This window comes from Esox lucius, chromosome 5, assembly GCF_011004845.1.
Source record: "Esox lucius isolate fEsoLuc1 chromosome 5, fEsoLuc1.pri, whole genome shotgun sequence".
In the NCBI taxonomy this organism is placed as follows: domain Eukaryota; kingdom Metazoa; phylum Chordata; class Actinopteri; order Esociformes; family Esocidae; genus Esox; species Esox lucius.
The window spans coordinates 18,344,297-18,368,695 of record NC_047573.1 but is presented as its reverse complement, the minus strand read 5'-3'; the positions used below and the strand labels follow the sequence as shown (position 1 = coordinate 18,368,695).

Here is a 24,399-nt window from a genome sequence, read left to right as displayed (position 1 = left end):
GTTCTATGTAGCCACTCTTGTCCAGGTCCATCAACATGAAGATCGTAACGTATTGTGACCAAAGGAGTTCTTCTGTTGAAAGCCAAATGGACAATGCATAATGAAAGGTGAGCAAACAAACTACTGATGAGTGAAAGGAATAGCTCAGATAATTAAGATTTCTTCTCAGTTGCATTTCAGTTAAGTCTTTAAACAATAACATTTGTGTTGCCCCAGTTATAGATATAGAATAGACTATTTATCAGATAGACAACGCAATTTCAGGAATATGAAATTCCCAATTGCCATTAAGTTACAGAAGAAAAAAAAAAAAAAAAAAAACCAGTTATAGATATAATGTTTTACCTCTGCAAGCATTTTAAACTTGAGTCATATTTGAAGCAGCAAGGACATCTGTAAGAGCAATACTAAAGGTATATAGATGGGAAAGCGATGTTGCTGCCTGTGGTTATATCCTAACTGTTTGGAAGGTACATAGCTACTGATTATATGGCCCTTGTGATGTCATGCTGTTAGAAAACAGCAGCATTTCCCTGTCAAACACAGCTGCCTAATGTGCACCACTGTAACAACGTTTTTAACTGGCACTTTGAAGAGACAAACTGGGTTCAAAAAGTGTCCTGTCTGACATACATAAATCCACTCTTGCCTGTTTTCACACTGCACACTTCAAACCCTAATGTGGGATTTGTTGGAAACAGTCACTGATTACGATAAAGGATCAGTAGTTTTATTGTTGTTGTATACAACTGATTTATCATTTTTCCAAACAGGAGACAAGTTCTAATTGTTCGACCAGATCTGCTCTCCTCTCATTCTCTACTGCTCCACTTCCATTGCTCAAATTCCCTTTTCTGCTGTCTCGTTTTATATGTTTCTGGTAGCTTCCTCCAAATGTTAAAGCGCTGTCTTTCTGGCACAGGTTCCCCAGGCTTAATTATAAACATCCTGTTATTCGGAGGCCCTATCACGTTTGGGCTTTCCCCTGCGATGCGGGTAAGCTTGCCACAGTCACGTGTGGAGGTAAATCACTTATCTGGAACTTTGTCATGTGAGGACATTAGCTTTTGATTCTTCAAATCTCTAGGGTCAGTCCTACGTGTTGCTGCTTTTGCAGCAGGGGCAGCCACAGCTGCTAGTGACTGATAGATGTTGGGGAAGTGTTAATGACTGACGAATGTTGAAGAGCGACCTCCCCGTGAGGCTGTGAGGCGGGGCTTCACTGAGCAGCCACCTGCCGCAGTACTGACTCATTCACAGGTGGCCGAACACCACTTTGTCCTCTGATATCCCGGAAATAGGTGATTGGCCGCTGCCTTGGTAACAGTACATGGTAATGTACAGGGTAATGTTCACACTGTGCAAATGTTCCCTCCTGAGAGTCAGATGTTATCGTACTGAACTGAGGCTTTAAGGAATCATGACTTGATGTATTCTATCAATTCCTAATAATAGAAGGAGCCCAGCGAGTGCCAGGCTGATGGTTGAGGTCTGTGTGATGGGTGTCAGTGGAGGCCTTAACTGAGCACGTGCGGTCGGAGGACAGGGCCTGTAGTGCTCGTCCGAACACCAGTGACGTGAGCCGGTTTCCTCAGGATGGACGACAGCATGCCTCTCAGCCGGGGGGGGATGAGGAAGCACAAAAACATCCTCCCCCCCATACCAGCCCCCGGCCACGGCCTTGTACCTTCACCATGCTTCGACACTTGTTTTCAGGAAGGCCAGGTTTCCTGTGTGATGGAGGAAGGACGGGGGCTGGTGGGGGGGTAGAGGAGAAGAGGGATGGGCGCTAGGACTTGATTTTACAGAATTACTTCAAGTTTTTTCTGTGCCTGTGTAGGTTGTTGGGCTGTCTTGTTTCATCTGCAGGTAGGAGCAGCTTGCTGAGACTCATGAAGAAGAAGGAGCAATGACGGAGGAGAGGCGAGGAGTCTTAGGAGAGGAAGAGGAGAGACAAAAGGTCTAAGGAACAAAGGAGGCCTCTACTACATGAGGAGCCACAGTGGTATGTCATTGTGAAATTATCAGTTTTTGTTGTTGAGATATTGGGATTCTATGGCTGCTTTCTGTTGAACTGGTTAATAGAGCTTAGTTTATACACTTTGGCAGATATATGATAGCTTTGAGATATAACAAGAGTTCTTTTGTTTTATGTAATGGTTAGCTGATGCATCCAATGTGAAAGGATTTTTCTAGGCAAAAACAATTATAAATATTATGGGGTTTGGGGTCATTTAGAAATGTCCTTGTTTTCCATGAAAACATCCATTAAATCAGTTTGAATAGGAAATATTGCAAAATGAATAGGAAATAATGAATAGGACAATTGTGTGCTTCTAACATTGCTTCTGTCAAAGAATATTCAATTTGCAGCAATTACAGCCTTTCAGAACTTTGGCATTCTAGATATCAATTTGTTGAGGTGAATAGATATCACCCTATGCTTCCCGAAGCACCTCCTACAAGTTGAATTGGCTTGAGGAGCAAGCGACTGAGTTGAGATCAAGTGACTGTGCTGGCCACTCTATTAGAGACAGAATACCAGCCGAATGCTTCTTCCTTAAATAGTTGTTGCATAGTTTGGAGCTGTGCTTTGGGTCACTGTCCTGTTGTAGGAGGAAACTGGCTCCAAGGAAACACCATTCACAGGGTATGGCATTGCGTTGCAAAATGGAGTGATAGCCTTCCTTCTTCAAGATCCCTTTTGCCCTGTACAAATCTCCCACTTTACCACCACCAAAGCACCCCCAGACCATCACATTGCCTCCAACATGCTTGACAGATGGCATCAAGCACTCCTCTAGCATCTTTTCATTTTGTCCGCATCTAACAAATGCTCTTTTTTGAGATCCAAATACCTCAAACTTTGTAATGTATTTGCCATCTTGCTCAGTTGTGCACTGTGGCCTCCCACTCCTCTTTCTATTCTGGTTAGGGGCAGTTTGCTCTGTTCTGTTCTGTGAGTACTACACATTGTTGTACAAGATCTTCAGTTTCTTTGCAATTTCTCGCAAGGAGTAGCCTTCATCTCTCAGAACAAAAATATTCTGATGAGTTTTAGAAGAAAGTTCTTTGTTTCTGGATATTTTGAGCCTGTAATCGAACCCACAATTGCTCATAATTTCTAAAGGGTTTTCTAATGATCAATTATCCTTTTAAAATTATAAACTTGGATAAGCAAACACAATGTGCCATTGGAACACAAGACCGACGGTTGCTGATAATGGGCCTCTGTACACCAGCTACAATAGTCATTTACAATATTAACAATGTCTACACTGTATTTCTGATGAATTTGATGTGATTTCAAAGGACAAAGAAATTGCTTTTCATTCGAAAACAAGGACATTTTGACCACAAACATTTGAACAATAGTGTATATCCTCTTGGGAGATCTGTAATCCAGCTTTGAAGATCTGTCAACCTGCGAACTGTGAAAACACTATAACAGATGCTGGCACGCTCGTTAGTTCAGTGGGGGTGGGCGGGGGGGGGGGGCACTCACACGTTCCTGATAGTAAAACACATTAGGCTCATGAGGGATCTCCCCCAGATCCCTGGACCATGATCACCACCTCGTTGTATTAATCAGCTCATGGCTGGCTAGGATAGTTTGGTTCTATTTCAGTTTGGTAAGAGCTGAGTGCTGTTGCCAGGGTTAGGGTTATGTCTCTCTGACAGACATGGGGATGGCCTCTCTGCTGCCAAGCCAGCCAGCCTGTGTCAGTATGATCTTCTAACTCCCAGGGTAAGAGACGTTGAGAGCATGCTGACCAGCTGGGTTTTGGTCTTTTGCGAGCATACTTTCTCAGTGTTTTTAATGCATCGGTCCCACTACTTTAAAAAAGACTGAATAAACAAATGTCTGTAACGTGCTCTAAATGAATGCAAACATCCAGTTTAAGTGTTTGTAAGAAAACTTGAAAAGAAAAAGAGTAATGTTTTGAAAAATATGTTTGCAGATGAAGAAAATATCAACAATGACATGTTGTGTAGCCTGTTTTGTAGACCTTATTGTGACCAGTGTTAATGTCTTGGCAAAGTCACAGCAAGTATATCTTGGGCTCAGCTGCTGAGCTATGCAGTCTTCTCCAGTTACACTCCTACACAGAGACCCGAAATGCTGCTCGGCTAGCTAGCGCACTGAACTCACTAGCTGGCGGTCAATGGTTTAGGCTTTGGGTTTTGTCTCTCTGCCATGTTGTACAAAATATTGTCATCAGGTAATTACTTTGGACAAATGTAATTTAAATTATTGGTAATAGAATGTTGTTTTGTTAAACATTCAATCTCTTGATGAGATGAGAAACAGAGACAGACTGAGAGAGAGAAGTTAGAGTCACTGCTTGAACTCCATCTATCCTGGGGAAAGTGATTGGTCTTCTTTTCTCCTGGGCTCAGTTACATCTTTTTCTATTTCCATCGGGCCAGCTGTGGCCAGCACATACCAAGGGGGAGCTCAGATTCAGCCAAGATGCCCCCCCAACCCTCCAATCAGGTAATCCCACATCCCTTATCCACCCTCACCACCCCGAACTGTTTTATTTCACTCCACTGATGATTTAATGTCCATTAAACAACATTTTAGTGTGTGGGTGTGTGTTGGGTGGAAGCCCCGGAGTGACCAAACCCACTTCTTGCAGCTATCAGTCTGCAGGAACCAAAGCAAAACAAAGTCGTTCTCTGCCTGATTGCTGCTTACGTATTGGTCCTCAGCGCTCATGTTCCTTCTTACTCCAGTCTAAAGTACTGCCAGACTGGCTGAGTAGCCTGACTCCTCCAAACAACATCCTAAGCCCCTCCCTCACACACACACTGACTATGAACTAGTTTACCCTGGAGTTGGGACAAGAGACAAAACACCACAGAACATTGTTTTGCCCAGGGATGGAAAGTAAGTAAGATGTGAGGAAAGTTTTCGTTATCTTGCATCCCACTGTTGGCTTGTCTCTGAAGCTGCTGGAATTGGTGTTGGATGGCCAATAGGGGGCACTTTCCCCTCTTCTCTCCGTTGACCAAATCCCAATACCCCAGTGTTGTGAACGGGACATTGCCACGTGTCAGGTGCCTTATTTTGTCTGGGACATTACATGGGTGTCCTGACTCTCTGTGGTCACTCAAGACTTCCTGGGAATTACTGTATGAGTGGGGTTGTTCTCCTGTAATGGCCAGATGACCAGTGTCATAGCAACATGGCTACCTAATCATCCTCAGGAAATAATGTTAGATTACTACAACACAAGGTCTCTACAAGGTTGTTTCTTGTAAGACTTCTTCTAATGTTTGAAGCCTCTACTTGGTGCCAGGTGACTCTGCCAGATGATGAGCACTTCACTTCATTTTCATTCTGTTTCTCGGTGAGTGACCTTAAAGAGTTGTTGGTCAGATTCAGACAGCATTTTCTCACAATGCATCTTCTGTCTTTAATTTACACGGTTCCTTCAAATCTCTTTTTGACATTTTTTCTAGTCATCGCACAAGATATAAATACCCTTTGGACAGCACAGCAAAATACTCACTCCCGAGCCAAATTTATTTCTAATCAACTTTGCTTCATTTTATGGGTAATGTCTCAACCAACAATTTGTTTACTTGAGAAAAACCCCCACCTGTGCCAGTAAATGAGACCCTTTGGCTAGCGCCCTGCCTGGGCCACGATCCTGGGCCACGATCCTGGGTCATCATCACCCGATCAGGTATGACTGCATTGGCACAAAAGATGTCCCATGTGTGGCGTCCAAGTCCCCAGGACCGCCAGTGAACAGCCCTGACTTACAGGGTGCATTTGACTAGTCATATCCCTGCAGGGCGGAGGGAGACTTCCACACCCACACACCCACATAGACACACACACACACACACCCACACACACATCACCCTGGTGTGATCACAGCGAGTTATTACGTAAGCCTGTGTTAGCTGGCATACGGTATCTCCCTGAGATGGTTGTTAAGCCTTTGGGTATCGGGTTCTCATTCTACACCTCACATTGGCAGGTGCAGCGTTCTCTCTCTCTCTCTCTCTCTCTCTCCCGATTCGCCCTCAACCCTTCTTCTCCGAGAAGACAATTATTGGTCTTTCCCTGGTGTTACATCCTGGATAGGAATGGAGACTGACTGTCAGGCCCCTTCAACCGTGTTAAGACATCTGGTTTAAACGGGCTAATCAAACAGTCCAACACTGGAGCCTATTTAGGTAATGGTTTTAGAGTAATCATTTAAGTTTCATCTTTGTGGTTTAGCCGTTGGCAGCCGCTCGTTACCACTGAGGTGTAGATGGCGGCTAGCCACTCTGTTTAAAAAGCAACAAATGTTAATAATAATTAAGCTACAATAGTTTTTTGTCCGGTACTGTATCCTATTAATTTGATGTAGAACTGATGTTGGTCTTTCTAGCCTCCTGGTCTCCATCACTCTACCTTCTGTTTCCTGTCTGTTTATATGGTAACCAGGGGTTACCCTGACTCATTAGATTTGGACTGAAATATAGTTGCACCATGCAACTGGAGTAGGGCTCCTCAAATCCCAGTTGGCTTCAAGTATGAGTGTCATTCTCCCTCTCTCCCTCCCTCTCTCTCTTTGGTGCGGTTGGCTGGGACAGGGACTCCCATGGGCAGCTTGGAAGAGATTGGGTTGGAGGAGGGCGAGTTAGGGCTGAGGGAGGCTGCATGCATCTTGAAGAGGTCTGCATGCATTTGACACGAGACCAAGCCTGCAGAGGTGAAGGATTGGAGGAGCTCAGAGCGCGGATATTTAAGTGTGGCAAATTAGCAGCCTGTTGGCCAGTCCTTGGAAACCACAAAAAACAATTCAGTTCCAAATAGTGCTCCACTCAAGCAATGCTTGGCCAGTATGTCAGTCATTAGATCAGGCTACTGTGTGTAAACTATGTCCCTGCAGGCCAGCTGTCCCAGTGGGCCTGTTTGTGTCTGCGAGTGGTTGTGGCTGGGTAAGAGTTCTGTCAAGAAGGGGTCCAACTCAAGCTCTCCATAAACACTTCACACCATCCAAGTGTTCTACAGATGTCTGTCTTGGATTAGGAATGTGTGTGTGTGTGTGTGTGTGTGTGAGTGTGTGTATGGCTGTGCAGTTCAGAGGTGACAGTCTAGCTGTTCAACACTTTCTCAACAGTCCTCTTTCTCTTGCCTTTGCAAGCAGATTTCTCGGCGATTGTGTGTTCCGCGTCTCAATGCTCAAGTTATTGCTATAATGTGGATTTGCTCTAAGCTGGCGTCCGGGTTGAGTTACAGCGTGGTGAGACAAGTGTTAGTGGACTGCATGCGCTGCATTCACGTTCCCCTATGTTTAACTTTATATGGCACAGTCTTGAAATGGGTTTCCTGTTACCACATTAGGGGAGTTTCACTATACTTTCGACGCACTTTGCCAATTTTTGTGGACTCAAACAAAGTTTGCAATATCAGCACGATAATATTTATTATATCATACACTGAAACTATTTTAGCCATGTGTTGGTATTCCTGAAATAAGATTATACAGGTTGATGATGTCATGAAACTCATGTTCCTCTTCAAACGGGGGCTATTTGATCTCTTGATCTCTCCTCCTCCTCACCACGGTAACCAGTCAGAACCAAGGCCGAGGGGAGGGCTGCCAGTCTGACTCCTTTATTTTTAAATAGTTGTGACACAGCAACAAAAAGCAGCACAGCATCATCTATTAGACTTGGATGACCCTATATGGTCCACTTCCATCCTCTACAAACACTGCCTGATCAAACCAAACTCATCTGGAGGGGGCCTCCTAGTGGTTGAGGGCTGTAATGACAAGACAGTGAGAGTGGAAGGAGGTTGGTTCCATGAGTAGGTTTCTGGTGTTTTTTTAATAGTCTATACTCGATTGTGGACAGGTTAGTGAAATCTTGCTTTATTTTATTGCATTTTATCCACTGGTTATTACTGTGTAGTTTTACTCTTGAAATTGTTTACCTGGCACTTTAAACAACACCTCTGAAACTAAGCCTTCATTGTTGTAATAATATTAGAAGTAATAGCACTAGAGCTAGTAGTTTTAATACATTTTATTAGAAACTTGGAATCGTAGATTAAATTTTCAATCACAACATTAATCATAACCAATATCTACTGAAATAGTAAAATCAGCTAATTTGCAAATGTGGTGCCCTTCAGGGGCATAGGAACTGTCAAGGAGGTCTGCCACCGTGTGCTCTTCATGGAAACCCTACTGAGGGTTTAAAGGACTTCTCTGTAGCTGGTGTACGACCCGCCCAGAATTATTCTGCAGGCTCAGTTCTGTACACGCTCCAGCTAAGTGGTCAGGATTTATGTGAGGCCAAGGTGCCAGGAAAGGGACTGCAGACTCCAGACCCAGAACAGGTCTCACGTAGACAATGTGTATGCCCAGTAGGTCTGCTGTTTAACATCTCTTCATGTTATTGAGAATGAACGGTGTCCTGTTGGTGTTTGTAGTCCTAGTATTTCCCTAGCTGCTATAGAGAATGTCCTGAATCCTGACATTTTATGTTTTTGACTGTCGGACACAATGATGAATTGATGATGATGATGATTGCTGTACTTTCCTGGTTTCAAGTCAACGGAAATACTCATTACCGCTTCTATCTGTTTTTACTTTAATCACTGCTAAATCTGCTGTGCGATTCACCCGATTGTGCTGATGTGCTGTAGACTATCAGGGTACCTGACACAACGTCTTGCTTTTCCAACAGGAGGATTGGAGAGAACTTTGGAGGGAGGCCTTTTAACGCAGGAGAGATGCTGTGATTACAATGTCCCCACAGGTAATGGACATACAGTGTTGCTGGATTTCCTCCTATTTAGGGATGGATTCAGGGTATCTACATTTAGCTTGTAGGTTGTGGGCGGAGCTTCTCTTACTGCTACTGTACAGTGTGTTGTAGTGTAGAGTTCCTCATCCCAGTAATCCATGCACTGCCTCTACCAAGAAATGATATGCCTATGGAGAAGTGTGTCTATTCACACACACGCACACACACACACACACACATAAACTCAGCCACACACGTGCAAGAACACGCAGTATGCAAGCACACACACACGCACACACACGCACACACGCACACACACACACACACGATGTGCAAACACTTGTCACTTGCCCAAAATGGCAGCACATTATTGGCATCGTTCTTGCTAGTTCAGCCTTATCCAGGTCTGGACTGGGAAAGAGCAGGTGTAGTGCTGTCAACAGAGGCTCATAAATACATTACCAGCTCTGGAAAATGTATCTTAGAGTCATGTCATCATATTAAAGCAACTCTGTCAGCAAACACACTTAAGACCCAATAATCTGCAGCTAAGATCCTAAGATAGTATTTGTAATGGGAAGAATTAGTGTGAAGTAAAATCGTCTACAGCTTAATTGCATTTCTTTATTGGCCATCGGTACTGGCTTAAAGTGAGATTTGAGGCGACAAAATTAGCAACTCTACGACTCAGCTCATGCTTGGGATATTAATTCACACACAATATTTTTGACACCTTGATTAATGGGCGAAAATAATGAAGAAGACGTAACACTCTCCTATGTGTGGTGCATTATTTCATTGACACAACGAGCTGACATGTTTACCACTTTGGCTGTTGTTGTCTCAGTGTCTTGTTTCACTGTTACCCCCGAAACTGCAGAATGAGAAGCAAGAAGCCACATCTTCCTGGCGTGTCCAAATAAAGGCTGTAGACGGGACTGCTAAGGGTGGAGGACTAATATTCCTTTTTACCCAGAGTGCAACGAGGCATGGTCTGACCGGTGGAAGAGCAGAGCATCGTGTGGGCGCACTACTTGGAATATGCCCTGTGTGAGTATGTTTTGCATGCTCAGAATAAGCCTGGCTAGCTCCAATTTCCCTCTTCTCATGGATTGCTCGGTGTCACTTGTCGTCCGTCGTCTAGATATGATGATTCCGCGCCTCTAGTGTAAATGGATAGTCAGCTATGTAGGTTTCCTCCTCCCCACCAACACACACACACACACAGGTTTTATGAGCATATGTTACAACTCAATTGGTGTAGCAAACTCACAGCCGTACCAAGTACAAAAAGAAGTTGACACCCCTCTGTAATTTTCGCGTAGTGTAGGGCATGGGTGTACAGCAAGTCTCCTATTGGCCCACTCTGTCTCTTATTCTGCCCAGTAGGGCCTGCACGTCTCCCAAGCTGCTGCATTGAATTCTGGGACCGTCGCATTGCATTTCTTCAAGGGGTCGTTAATTTTGAAGATCTGAAAGGCGGTAGATATTATTACCCTGGGCAGGGGTACTGTATTAATAGCATGTGTGGAAGTGAAAAGTTGATATTCTATGCTTTGCCACAGATAAAAAACAAAACAATATATGAGGAAATGTAACAGCTATCCAACAAATCTACCCACTACAACTGAAACCAGAACAAAGACGGCTGTCGCTTTACAACCGCCCATTTGGTCCCATTCTTTCAAAGAAGGGAACTCATAGATACTTCAGTTCATTAATGAAATGGGCAATGGTGTAAATTTATATTGAGAGGTTGAATAAACAGATTGACCAAAAATTGTTTAGACTACATTTGAACATATTATAAAATATATATTTTGGCCTTTTTCAAACTTAGCCTATATCATAGCAGTCCAGTGGATAGAGGTCAGAAACCGGTCCGTGCATTCAGCTGGCCTGAGAGAACAACATGGGTTTGCAGACCAGATAATGTGATGGCTGGGGCAGACAGACTCACTGGGAGTGGGAAACACACAGAGGAAACACAAACCCATTCTCCATCCCAGTAAAACACCATCCATCCATCTCTCTCCACCTTATTTCCTCCACTCGTCTCCACATCCGACCGTTCTTCTGCAGGTCCAGGACCTGAAATACCAGGTGGTGTGTCCCCCTGGAAACAATATCCTGACGCTGCATGAGTGTATCAAAGAGAACTCCAGCATCAGTGATTTTGTTGCCAGAGGGAAGACAGGAACTGCCAGACCTTAAACCTAAACGCTCCTTTAGAGAAAACGGAAATGGAATCCTTGCAATGTCAATATTGGACATCACTCCACTGAAGTTGACATGTGTAAGGTTGTGGTTAGGGTAAGGGTAGGTTAAGGCTAGGGTTAAGAAACTGTATGAAACACCCTTTTCTCCATGAAAATGTATTTCACCATATTTATCTAATTCCTTTCGGTAGTATTCATTTAAATTAATCTGGGTGTTGTTACGCACATTAGGTTGAATCATGACATTAGGTTGAATCAAATTTGAGACTTGGCTAATGTCAGTCAAGTGACAGCTGAATAATTTTTCTAGCTATTCTGTCCTGCTGATGTCTTTGATCTCTGACACTAACTGTTATTGCTTACAGGACCACTAGAGGCCGCTCATGGCCAAATGTGATTGAGATATGACGCTGTGTTGTAGATATGCTACGGGTGAGACTGTAGATCCATATTTCCTTCAAATCCTCCAGTATACTTCCATTTCTGATTTTGCAGCTTCTGTGTAAGTTTTTTGTTATGTGTGTGTGTGTTGTGTTTTTGTGCGTGCGCTTCTGTGTTGTCCTCTCGCTGTCTCTTGCCAGGCTCTGTTACATTAGCCAGGCCATTAATCGATCAGCCTGTTCTCTGCTCTACTCCCGGTCGTGCCCTTGGGACTGATTACTGTATATGTGAGCTCCCTCTTTCTCCTCTTCTCACTGTTCACCTCTAACTCATCACAGGAGCCTTTTCTCTTTATTTTTCACTCTCTCTCTTTTTCTCTTTATTGCTCTGTCATCCTTCTCCTATTCTCGTTTACGTCTTCATCATTTTTCTCCCTTTCTCTGTTTCTCTCTTTGTTTTCCTATTTGATCCTCTTCTTTTCCAGCAGGGTCTTTTGTCCTCGCTCATCCGACCATTGCGGTAGAATGGGGCCATCGAGCCATGAGGTACAGTAGGCTGACCTTTTCACTTTGATGGTAACAGCTATCAGATATGTCTGGGTGTTAGGAAGTTGCAACACATGTTAGTTCCGTCGTGATGTTATAACACGTTAAATGACATTTGTTTATCCTATGTATGCTGAACAGAGTTACTTCACTTCGGAGGCGGAGTTACCAGTGTCCTGTTGCCGGGGGGACCCTCAAATTGTCAGCTACACAAATAGGGGTGTGGTCGTGGTGGAGAAGTTGGATGAAGAGAGTGACCAATGGTATGTTTCTGTTTCTGTCACTTTTAACTTTCAAGTGTTATTTGTCAATCCACAGAAAACAAGGTATTCAAGCTTGTACTTTATGTTGTTTTTTTCAAGATGGTGCCACCACAGATCAACAGAGTAATTAAATATATAAATAAAAACATGATGATGACACAAGAATAATAAAAATAGTGACGTGAATAAAGACAAAGGTGCAGATTATGATGCTGTATTTGCAGTATTTACACCTGTTTAAGGTAGGGAGTGTGTTTCCATAGTGCAATAGTCTAAGCATTAATGATCAGTAAAGTCTGAGCGTTAATGATGAAGTCCGGTAGCAGCAGTTATGAAGTGCACGTATAACATTAATGTGCATCGGTATTTGTGTGTGTGTTTGTTTTTCGTGTAAGGTTACTGTGTTGTTTGTGATCAGTCCTGTTCCTATACTATAAATATTTACAGTTATTAAAACGCTGAGGTGGCATCAGCCCAACCGAAACACAGATTCAATCTTAAAATCTTCCGTGGAAGAAATGGATGGTGTGGTAATGCAAGGAGACACGTTTTGAGTTCTGCTGGAAGGTTTATGGGGATTAGGACTTAATTAAAAAATTAAGTGGCCACTCCACCTTTTTCTTTCCTTTCCGAAAAAGTTGAAAAGGAATGTTTTGAGTGAGTAACAGAAGCGTTCAACTTGCAGTGGTCTCTTAATTTTAACCCTTCTGTTCCTCACTCAAAACCTTCCTTTTTGACTTTTTTGGAAAGGAAAGTAAAAGGTGCAGTGGTCTCCGGAGCTGTATATATATATATATATATATATATATATATATATGAATCCTTTTAAAACCATGGTCCGAGCTGAAATTAATGCCTAAATGTAACACCATGCCAAACCATTCCCTCAATACTGGTTGGTACACTAAAACCAATTATGGCAACACCCATGTTGTCACAGACAATATAGGTGTGTGTGTGCTTGCATACTGTGTGTTCTTGCACCTGTGTGGCTGTGTATGTGTGTGTGTGTGTGAATCACATTTCTCATTGGTTAGTAAAGGCCATATTTCGCAGACTTTTCTACAAGACCTTCTGCAAAGTTGGGAGGAGGTGTCTGAGAATCAGATTAAATGGTCTGTGAAAATTGCATATTGGTTGAGCAAAAAAAAATCATACTTGTTTTAAGGTTAATTTTGCATAGATGATTTTGTATTTTAATGTGGAGTACCTATGTAGCTTTCCCCCAAAATAATGGAAAAATATTTGATATGACAGCGAACGTGCCCTTGGTGTGATTGTGCATAAAAGCAGTTTCTACAGATTTTAAAGTTTTCTATAAAATGCAGTAAGGAATAAGGTTTTATTTAATTATTTAATTATTTGCCTATTTTGTATAAAAAATATTCATTTTATTTTCATTATTGGAAAAACAAAATGTTTACCCTCATTGTCCATTTTCCTACAGCACACTGTGCTTACCCTTACAGTTGTAGATCAGATGTAGATGTCCAGAGCAAAACCAAAACCACCTCCTGAGACTACTGAATATAGAAAAAAAAATGCTCACTGGAAATATTTAAGGAATTTATTTGTATGTACACCCGATAAGGGTGACTTCTTTATGGACTTGTTAGCATGGTTTTTCTTTGATCCCGAGCAACTTAATGAATATATTTTCATGTTGGTTCCCTGTGGTTGCAATGAATCACCTTGGCATTTCAAGCACAATATGTTTTTTACATCTTGGCTGATTTTGTCATATCAGACCTGCTTGTTCAAATGTGTTGAAGGAAGATATCCAACAATTGAAATATTGTCACACACACAACCTGCACTTTTTAGTTTAGATCAGGCCTTCTCATTTGGTTGTACTAGACCCAATTTTTTGTGTTTAAAAACAAAATTGGAAAAGATAATCCATTTTGAACTGAAACACCTAATACCTGGTAGAAATTGTTAATGAAAAATGTATCTTCAGTATTTTCAATATAGAGATCCATATATAATGCCTATGCTTTTTAGCAGATTCTGTGGCCTCAAACAAATGAGCTTGTCATCATTCCTCATGCAGAATATTAGGAACATGGAATTATTGAAAATGAAAACGTTGGTGTTACCTTGTCTAATATAGACTGAACAAAATTATGAACGCAACACTTTTGTTTTTGCCCCCATTTATCATGAGCTGAACTGAAAGATCTAAGACTTTCTCTATGTACACAAAAGGCCTATTTCTCTCAAATACTGTTCACAAATCTGTCTAAATCTGTGTTAGTGAGCACTTCTCCTTTGCCGAGATAAGCCATCCACCTCACAGGTGTGGCATATCAAGATGCTGATCAGACAGCATGATCATTGCACAGGTGTGCCTTAGGCTGGCCACAATAAAAGGCCACTCTAAAATGTGCAGTTTCACTGTATTGAGGGGGTCCGAAAACCAGTCAGTATCGGGTGTGACCACCATTTGCTTCACACAGAGCAACGCATCTCCTTCACATAGAGTTGATCAGGTTGTAGATTGTGGCCTGTGGAATGTTGGTCCATTCCTCTTCAATGGCTGTGCGAAGTTGCTGGATATTGGCAGGACCTGGAACACACTGTCGTATACGCCGATCCAGAGCATCCCAAACATGCTCAATGGGTGACATGTCCAATGAGTATGCAGGCCATGCAGGAACTGGGATGTTTTCAGCTTTCAGAAATTGTGTACAGATTCTTGCAACATGGGGCCATGCATTATCATGCTGCAACATGAGGTGATGGTCGTGGATGAATGGCACAACAATGGGCCTCCGGATCTTGTCACGGTATATCTGTGTATTAAAGATTCCATCAATAAAATGCACCTATGTTCATTGTCCATAACACACACCTGCCCATACCATAACCCCACCGCCACCATGGGCCACTCGATCCAATACACGCTGTCTGCCATCTGCCATGTACAGTGAAAACCGCAATTCATCCGTGAAGAGAACACCTCTCCAAAGTGCCAGACGCCATCGATTGTAAGCATTTGCCCACTCAAGTCGGTTACGACGACGAACTGCAGTCAGGTCGAGACCCTGATGAGGACGACGAGCATGCAGACGAGCTTCCCTGAGAGGGTTTCTGACAGTTTGTGCAGAAATTCTTTGGTTATGCAAACTGATTGTTGCAGCAGCTGTCCGGTGGGCTGGTCTCAGACAATCTTGGTGGTGAAGATGCTGGATGTGGAGGTCCTGGGCTGGTGTGGTTACATGTGGTTTGCGGTTGTGAGGCCGGTTGGATGTACTGCCAAATTCTCTGAAACGCCTTTGGAGAGAGCTGTTCAATTCATGGGCAACAGCTCTGGTGGACATTCCAGCAGTCAGCATGCCAATTGCACGCTCCCTCACAACTTGTGACATGTGTGGCATTGTGCTGTGTGATAGAACTGCACATTTTAGAGTGGCCTTTTCTTGTGGCCAGCTTAAGGCACACCTGTGCAATGATCCTGCAGTCTGATCAGCATCTTGATATGCCACACCTGTGAGATGGATAGATTATCTCGGCAAAGGAGAAATACTCACTGACACATATTTAGACAGGTTTTTGAACAATATTAATGAGAAATAGGCCTTTTGTATACATAGAGAAAATTTTAGATCTTTGAGTTCAGGTCCTGATAAATGGGGGCAAAAACAAAAGTGTTGCGTTTATAATTTTGTTCAGTGTCATTGCTACATTTACAGTCAACATAACATGAACAATTGTTTCCAAATATTATTTAGGCCCACAGTATATTTTTTATGTGAATATTAGGTCATTGAATCAAGAGGTATTACAGGAGTATTTCAACTCTGAACATCTAGGAGTTGGAGATGTTCTCTTGGTTGGAAACTCAATGTTGTTTAGTCTTGCACTCTGATCACTGAAATAAAGATTAGTATAGTTCTTTTGCATTTGTATGTTCAAACACAAACATTTCAGTTGTAAACGTGTCACGTTTTATGGTTTTACAGTGAGTATCCTTTCCTGTGGGTACCCACTGCCTCTGTGTGTGTGTTCCTCTTGGGTTTGTTCCTCACAGCCTTCAGTGAGTCAGCATCTCTGTTTCCCTTCCTGAGTCACTCATTTAATGGTTGCCCGGTGGCAGCAGAACGGAAAAAGGTTCATATTGCGTATTCGCCTGCGAGGACGGTCACCAATATTTATTCAAGGCCTGCAGAGTGGCCAGGAGAAAATAATTGATCTACATTCTCCTGCGATAGCCAGGGGGCCGTGTCATCAGCCGGAAAGGAGACGCTTACTAATCAGTTTTTCCTTTTCTCAAAGGTGGTTCACTGTCACCAGTGCCCTGGGTCACACAGAGTAAAAGGAGACAATGGATATCTGTTCTTTGTATAAAATACAACGCTGAATGTAGAGCAATATCACATAATCTACTTTATTTCATTTGAAAGAGTCCATGCATTTTTCTCCATGCAGTTATGAGGACTACCACTGCTGGATCTCCTCAGGTGAGAAGAGCCCCAAGGTCAGCCCCACTGCCCTCAACCCGTTGACCCCCCATCCCATCCCTGCATCATTAGAAGGGGACGAATGTGGGCACGGGAGGAAGGTGTCTTTCTTCAATGATGTCACTGTCGACGTCTTTGATCAGGTGCCTGCATCAGCCGTGCAGATGTCTGGCATTTCATATCTGAGTCGTTGTTTTACCAGCAGTATCAGAATAAATCATTTTGGAACATTCTCCATAGGAGAGTCCCACCAGGGAGTTACAGGGTCTCTGGCCAGACGATTGCAGCAAAGAAACCCACAGTGGATCCCTAATGACAATTTGCAGAGATAACCCTAACATCACTGGTCAATCTCCACCTCCGCCAGGCAATCACCTCGGCCACCCACCTCAGCTGTCAACATCAGGGGTGTCTTCGGAGGACATTGGTACTGTATGTCTTTAACTATATATCGGGATGTTGATCCCTCCATCTGGTGGTGATTGTCCTGTTTATCCTCCTGTCTATCTGCCTGTCCGCCGTCTATCTGGGGTGTGTGTGTGTGTGTTTATGCTGCCCTACAGGTGTCAGCTTGGAATGGGAGGATGACTTCTCCGTCCTGGAGAGCTTCCCTCAAAACCGCTATGGCCGAGCACCATCTCATCATATCAGAGTCGAGTGCACCGTCGGTACCGACCCGCCGGTCCTCTCGCACCTCCACGTTGGAGGGGGAGCGGTCCATTTAGCCGTGCCTGTTCTCAGTTGAGACCTTCCAGTCTGGTCCTCACCCGCGTCACTGCCACTGACTTGGAGCACTGAGGCAAGTGATTGTCTGCACACACTTGTTTTCCTGTCGCCCAGAGCCTTCGGCTCATGGAAAAAATGACTTAGCCTCTCTATTTCCTCCACCCCCACCTCCACCTTCCTTTTTCTGATGACTCAGTATTTAATGGATTTTTAGCCGGAGAGTTTAATTTATTCTCTCCATCGTTCCTGACCACCTGGCGGCTGGTTACGCAGACATCTCGAAGCTTTGTGACAGTGCATCTGTCCGGCTCCATGAGCGGTAACTGTAAATACTGACTGGGCCGTGCAGGAGCTGGCAGCTCGGCTCTACAAAATTGAAACAATCCTGTGGCATCGGCTGAAGGTAGAAGCGTGTTATCCTGTCTTCAAATCATTCAGCATAAAGGCCTTATTGTTCGAGCCGGCCAACAAACTTTTACTGCTGTCTTATCACTTACACCGGTCATGCTCTCCTGCAACATTCTGCATCGGGCCTCACAGAAGTCAGGCGGCTTTTGGGTTTGAAGACACAGTGACTGGGCTGTTTCACTATTTAAAAGCCTTAGGGTTTTTCCATAATGTTAATTGTTATTGTAATCAGAACGTTATGACTATGTAGATTTGTGTGATGGACAGGGAACCATGAAGGGGAGAGGTAGGGAATGAACAGGGGAGACAGAGAGAGATGGAGGCAAAAAGAGAGAAGGGCCATTATTTGTCCAGCTATTTCAAGGGGTGTCCTTGAATCTGTGTGTCGGGGAGAACTCTATGGCCAGTATTTGTGCCAGCTTGTAAGAGCTTAGTTTTATTTTGCATTTTTACAGTATTAAGGTATGCTAAACACTGTGTAGTTAGCCCATGGGTGAATTACTAACATAGTTTTAGCCTTAAGAGAAACTGAACAAACAGAAAAGTTTCCACAGAACCTGCAGTGTGGTTTAATTGATTAGAGGAAACCTGGGGGGACCAGATCTAGTGTTCACACACACATACATACACACATACACACACACATACACATACACGCACAAACGTGTATTTCTGTCCTTGTGGGGACCTGAGACCTAAACCTGAACCAGAAATCTATGTTCTTGATTCTCTAGCTCTAAAACTAAACTTAACCTAGCCTAGACCTTCAACCTAACCTTAAACCTAACCAGTAATGACTAAACCTGAAAGTAACCTAAGTAATAACACTATGTGCAATTTAATGTTTTTTCCCAAACCTAAGCCTGAAATAGCATTTTTCTGAGTGGGGACTGGACCAAAAGCCATACGGTGACGCACTTTTTTCCTATCACTGTGGGGCAATGAAAACCATGTCCTCTATCTTACCCGAATATAACTTTCACGTAACCCCAACACTAATGTCTATAATTAACCTATTCCTAATATCTAACCCATAATAATCCCTATACCTAAAAGTTATCCCAACTCTAATGCCAACTGTAAATTTGTCCCTAAACCTAAGACCTGAGAAATCTTCCAAAAGACTTGTGGGTAACCAACCCCCTACACACACACACACACACACACACCAACATACACATACACATACACAGACATACACACTCTGTCACACATTTGCACAAGAACAAATAAACACTCTAGAACTCAAGGACAAGGACATCACTTCTGGCAATGTAGCTACACATTTTTTTTTGCTGCTGGGATCTGAACACCTGGTCTGACTTTGTCTTTGCATAACGATAGATGTGTTTGTGGAACAACAACACCATGTCTTACAGAAGTCTGACTGGGTTTCTTTGTTTTACACCCAAGATGCACCAGTATGGAAGAAAATTATTGAAGGATATTATTGTGTTTGCTGAGGGAAGACATTGTGATAGAAGACAGAACAACAGAAGAAATCTACAGTGGAACCACTAGGCCATGCTACTCATCCTCCCTGTGTAATCTATGGTCTTTACCAGGCTGTTCAGACTAACCATACCACCGTCAGCTGTGTGCCTTTCAGGGCTGGGTCTGCCAATGAGGATTAGCCTACAGCACATATTCAGAGGAGGGGTCTGGTGATCAGTAGATAACAATGGCAACCCGGTAATCCTGTATTGAATCAATGGGTGCAACAACAGAAATTGGATAATTCACAAAGAAAGAATTAGAAACCCAAATCAGATGTTTTGGTAAGGATGTTGGCTAATTACTATACTGAGTACTAGTTTTCATTATTTCCCCTTTACCTGTGAGAAGTGTATCTCAATGATAAGTAATACCATGATGCTGCTACAACAGGTCAGAGACACACAGGACAAGTAACATCATATAATTAGCATTGTTAAAACAATATCTGTTTTAACAATACAAAAACAATTCTTAGCATAATGCTAAAATGTCTGATCTGGCAAACAATGTAAAGTGGGGCTGACCTTGGGGCTCTTCTCAACAGGTGTCATCTGAAAACAAACTTTTAGATTAGAATATTTTTTGCTTGATACATTTGTTGGATTATGCAAGAGAATGTCAAAATAGTAATGAGTAATGAATCAGTCAGTCTACACAGAGCAGTTGCAAGCACAGCCACTGAAGGCCGAGACTGAGCAGGTTTTGGGTGGTTGCACCCCTTTCTCGTGTATGTAAATGCAGCGTAAAATTATTTTCTTTATTTTAAAGCAAAATGTATTTACAAAAAGACCTTGTTCAGTAAGGAAATGTATGTAGGTGACAACCTGAATTCCCATCAAAATCCAGGACACCGCTCTTTATCTGTTCCCATAAAATGTTTATGTGCTATAATTCAGTCAGTGTCTGATAAAAAACAATTTAATGTTTGTCGTTTCTTCTTCCTTTGTTCAATTATGAGTTTAAAAAAAAAATTGGAATCAGTTTCTCAATCAGAATCTGCATGAGATCAGGACAACTTACTCATGTAAGCCGCAAGTATAAACGAGGCTTTAGGCTTAGCACAGCCAAAGAAAACCACGTCCGGAGTCGGAGCGCACTCCCATTGGCTAAGCGAGCGCTACGTGTACATTTCAGCAGCGACAGGTACCTCACGTGTGACAGTTATCTTTCATCCTCGAAGTAGAACGACAGACGCTTCTTCCAATAAAAACATTTAATTAATTCTGAGGATATATTGTTCCACAGCAAAAGCTATTCCTTTATATCCAACTTTTATTATTAACGGTAAGTTACATTTCAACTGGTTTTCCATTTGCTTGTTTCTTCATAAAAATCGAATTAAGTTGTATACCTTTTAGATGTGCAGTGTTTTCTAAACTTATTTCCAGCTAGATATTTAGGCTACTTACGGAAATCATTAGCGAGCGTAGTAGAAAGCGTGTGAGTATAAATACGTAGGCTTATTTAAGAAATATGTTGAATCAAATAATCGTGAATAATAAATATATATATACGTGGCTATTTTTGTTTGGGTATATTATGTGTTCATGCGAACGTGGGGTTGTGTATGACTAAAGGCCAGCTCAGATACTTCAGACACGTGATGAAACTGAAAAACGTTAAGATGTTGAACAGCCACTTGCAGTGATAACTGTCACCATGGTACGTTGGCCATCTGATGAAGCATAACATAGGCCGGCAGCCTCAACAAAGACACGTTTCACATCAGTTACGCATCATAGATTCAGCGTATATCTCACACAGACAGACTTACGGTGAACAGAGACGTGTATTTTACTTTAAAAAGGCAATCTGCTTTTTCTACACCGGTTTTAAAAGTATTGATTCCCATATATTCATAGATTTTAGAGAAATGTCACATAGCCTATAAATGCAGCATGAGCTCCGTTCAATCATCAAACCCTAACGAAAAACGAAATTGTGAAACAAAACAATGTAGGCATGTTGCCTGAAAAAGTGGATCTAACTACTATTTTGGTCAAGGATGCTTGGAGTTTTTGCATCCCTACATTTTCTTAGATTGAGAGTAGTTACATTTCCCTCAGCTGTTTAAGAATGTGTGGCAGAGTGACAGCTTGGTTCCTGTTTAAAATGCAGATTGTTCCTCTGAGTGTTTTTTTTTTTGTTCAGTCAAACGGTCAATGGGCAGAGTGAGGTGGAGCACACTGCCTGTTCTTCTGGCTGCCGTCAGTTATTAGAAAGTAACCTTGAGTTGGGTCCTATCTGGAGCCATGGGTCGCCTGCTGCAGGATAAGAGAGGGTTAGATTACACACCCAACATTATGGTGTTTTCACACACTGGCTGATTAGAAACTGTCTCTCCCTCTTTTTTTGCACTTCAGAAGAAAATATTATTTTTTTACTGCTAGGAAGAACAATTATTATAGAGTCACATTTCTGTCATAACGTAATGTAACATTATGCTGGTAGTCCTCATCCAGCCTCATCATCCACAGTGGGATTAGTTGCTGTGCAATGTAGTCAAACGTTCTATAACTCACGGTGGCTAGCACATTTTTTGAGGCTATTAACAAAATAGAACTTTTCATTTTAGCATTATTTTGCAGATGTCCAAATCATCCAAAAGACTGTAAAGCTCAACAAGGTCTCAGTGATGATTTGAACATGATGCATGAAAAAACACTAATATTGATCCCTCAAATTCCACAACATCAGGGGATAAAAAAAATGCAAATTTCACTGCAAGGATTTGATTCCAATTTGTGCTGATTACTCAAAGAAACATTAGTGTCCTTACCCCATTAACTGTCTGTAGTCTAGATAAGGGGGTGTTGGATGATAATGTATCGACTGACCACTTAATATTGTATTATTATGATGTCATTTTAGTTATAAATGTACATGCTCCTACAGAATGGAGACATGCTTTTGATGCTAAGGTGTAATTCTACAGGAGGAACTTTCCCACTCTAGACTACACACAGTTAATGGGGTAAGGACACTAATGTTTCTTTGAGTCATTTGGGTGAACTATCCCTTTAAGTGTTTTTATAAACTGTCTCACTCTGGCTTTAAGAGGAAAGGCCCCAGATCTTTGTTTGATTATCTTATCCCAGACAAGTCTTTTCTACAACCACTTGTTTTTTTGCTGGCAGTGTACAGAAGCTGAATCAGGCAGAAGGATGAAGTCTAAAGGGAAGGCCTCCAAGTCACCCAGGAAACCCTGGACCGACCCAGACCATGAACCGGAGACAAGTGAGACCAGTGAACCAGGCTCCAGCGAACAGGAGGGCTCCGAGGCATCGGTCCGTATAAGAGGCTCCTGGAGGGGAGTCCTGAGAGGAGGGGACCGGGAGCGAGGAGGAGGGGGCGCCGCCCGCGGCCACCACAGGCGCAGACGGTCTCACAACGGTGGCAAAGAACGGAATGTCCGGCGGCTGGAGAGCAACGAGCGGGAGCGCCAGCGCATGCACAAACTCAACAATGCCTTCCAGGCTCTCCGAGAGGCCATCCCGCACGTCAGAATGGACAAGAAGCTCTCCAAGATCGAGACGCTGACGCTGGCCGAGAACTACATCAAGTCCCTGACCACCATCATCCTGGGGATGTCCAGCACGTGCCTGCCTGCCGGGGAGACCGCGACGGAGACCAGCGCCACACGACTTCTCCAGTGTTACCAGCAGCATCTGGAGGAGGATGGGGAGGAGAGCTTGTCTCAGTTCCTCAACCAGATCCACAGCTTCAGCCAAGGCAGTGAAAAATCCAGCTAAAAAAAACATCCAGTGGGCGGGGAGGGGGGGCGCGGGGGGGGGGGGGGCACGTTGACACGCTGCACATGATATTGGGCGCTATTCCTCTGGACTCTGAGGTAGCGTGTCATTGTGTGGGGATTAGGGTCTCATTGACTATACTGGGCAGGGCTAGTGTGCTTCAGTGACACAGTACGCCAGATATAGAACTGAGCTGAACTCGTTAGCGCTTTAAGAGTGGTGGGAGGTGATTCTGAGCAGTTTACTTCTGGCATTGGTCTTCAGAGAACCTAATGGTGGAGTAGAGGTGAAGACAGACAGGCAGCTTCCTCCCACCTGACGGGCTGACTGCAGCAGATCGCTCCAGGGGGCTATGGAGTAGGCCCCACAATGCTGCAGTCAGGCCACCGTCACATCATTCATAGAAAAGTGAAACATGATTTGTGATGAATCTAAAGGTGGACACTTCTGACCGACCTTAGTCAAGGAACATTCAAGTGCCATTTCATTTCATGTTATCTTTCCTTTTTCTTTCCTTTTTCTAACTGATGATTACTCCGGGCGGGGGGGGGGGGGTATTATTTGGTTAGAAATGTGGTTATTGTTTCGTTAGAAATGTATTCTCAAATTATAGTTACTCCTCTAACAACCAGCATACACTGTCACCCTGAGACCCAAGCTGCGTGTGTAGGACCAGCCATGCTACAGATGAAGACGTATCTTCAGCCTTTTAGGAACAATGTGGGTTTTCCCAACCGAGGACTGCCTCTGGACACAACAGTCACATACACACAGGACAAGGATATGGTTACTACCGTCTTTAGTCAAATATCGTAATGTTTAAGTAAGGAAAAGAAAATACACCCTAATGTACATAGATACATGGATAACTATAGATACATATTTAAATGTATTTCTTCTGCCTGGGGGGACACAGGGATCTATTGTATTTTGACACAGGAAGTTCTGAAGTTACAAATGGGAAGGCCCGTAGGTAGGGAAAACTGTCTCAAGTGTTGAAACAGGGTGCCTCCTCCGGGGAGATGTGTTCTGCACAGATGAAGATCATGTTTACTAAGTAGCTCTATCTTTGTGATTAGCTACTGTGAAACTACTTATGTTCTGTAAATGTATTTACAGTTCCAGAGGAACCCAAGTGAACATGGTATGTAAAAAGATCCTCTGTAGCTCATTTGGGAGTCTCTTCCAGTCCCAGGGGGTTGGGTTTGATTCCTAAGAACACCTGTATGAAAACATCAAGACTATTTCCCATTTTAAAGGCTAAATGGCAATTATTCCATTAAAGTGGTAGTGTCTGTAACAGGTTAATTTGATTACAAAGACATGTATGGTGCTCTAATAGCCTGTGTTTGGAAAATACTGTTTGTACACCCAGCTGA

The 24,399-nt window shown here is 43.0% G+C and overlaps 2 protein-coding genes across 13 annotated transcripts; both read left to right on the top strand.

Annotated features, from left to right (window-relative positions):
• Positions 1-1,788: 1,788 nt before the first annotated feature.
• On the top strand, positions 1,789-20,194 carry LOC105031341 (serine/threonine-protein kinase LMTK1). 8 transcript variants are annotated; one of them, XM_020046639.3, is made up of 8 exons: positions 1,789-2,005; positions 8,707-8,778; positions 9,647-9,816; positions 11,854-11,911; positions 12,053-12,174; positions 16,606-16,780; positions 16,878-17,064; positions 17,201-20,194. In XM_020046639.3, exons 2-8 carry the CDS (start codon positions 8,767-8,769, stop codon positions 17,380-17,382), a joined length of 906 nt encoding a protein of 301 aa, XP_019902198.2. In that variant the 5' UTR covers positions 1,789-2,005; positions 8,707-8,766; the 3' UTR covers positions 17,383-20,194. The 8 variants fall into 8 exon arrangements, with proteins under 8 accessions (XP_019902198.2, XP_019902195.2, XP_019902200.2 ...); XM_020046636.3 differs by having other exon boundaries at positions 11,851-11,911; XM_020046641.3 differs by having other exon boundaries at positions 1,791-2,005; positions 9,743-9,816; positions 11,851-11,911.
• On the top strand, positions 17,353-24,361 carry bhlha15 (basic helix-loop-helix family, member a15). Of its 5 annotated transcripts, none has more exons than XM_020046647.3 (3): positions 17,398-17,436; positions 22,204-22,242; positions 22,406-24,361. In XM_020046647.3, exon 3 carries the CDS (start codon positions 22,433-22,435, stop codon positions 23,018-23,020), a length of 588 nt encoding a protein of 195 aa, XP_019902206.1. In that variant the 5' UTR covers positions 17,398-17,436; positions 22,204-22,242; positions 22,406-22,432; the 3' UTR covers positions 23,021-24,361. The 5 variants fall into 5 exon arrangements, with proteins under 5 accessions (XP_019902207.1, XP_019902206.1, XP_019902204.1 ...); XM_020046645.3 differs by lacking the exon at positions 17,398-17,436 and adding an exon at positions 20,278-20,552; XM_034292100.1 differs by lacking the exon at positions 17,398-17,436 and adding an exon at positions 20,278-20,552 and having other exon boundaries at positions 22,164-22,242.
• Positions 24,362-24,399: the final 38 nt, after the last annotated feature.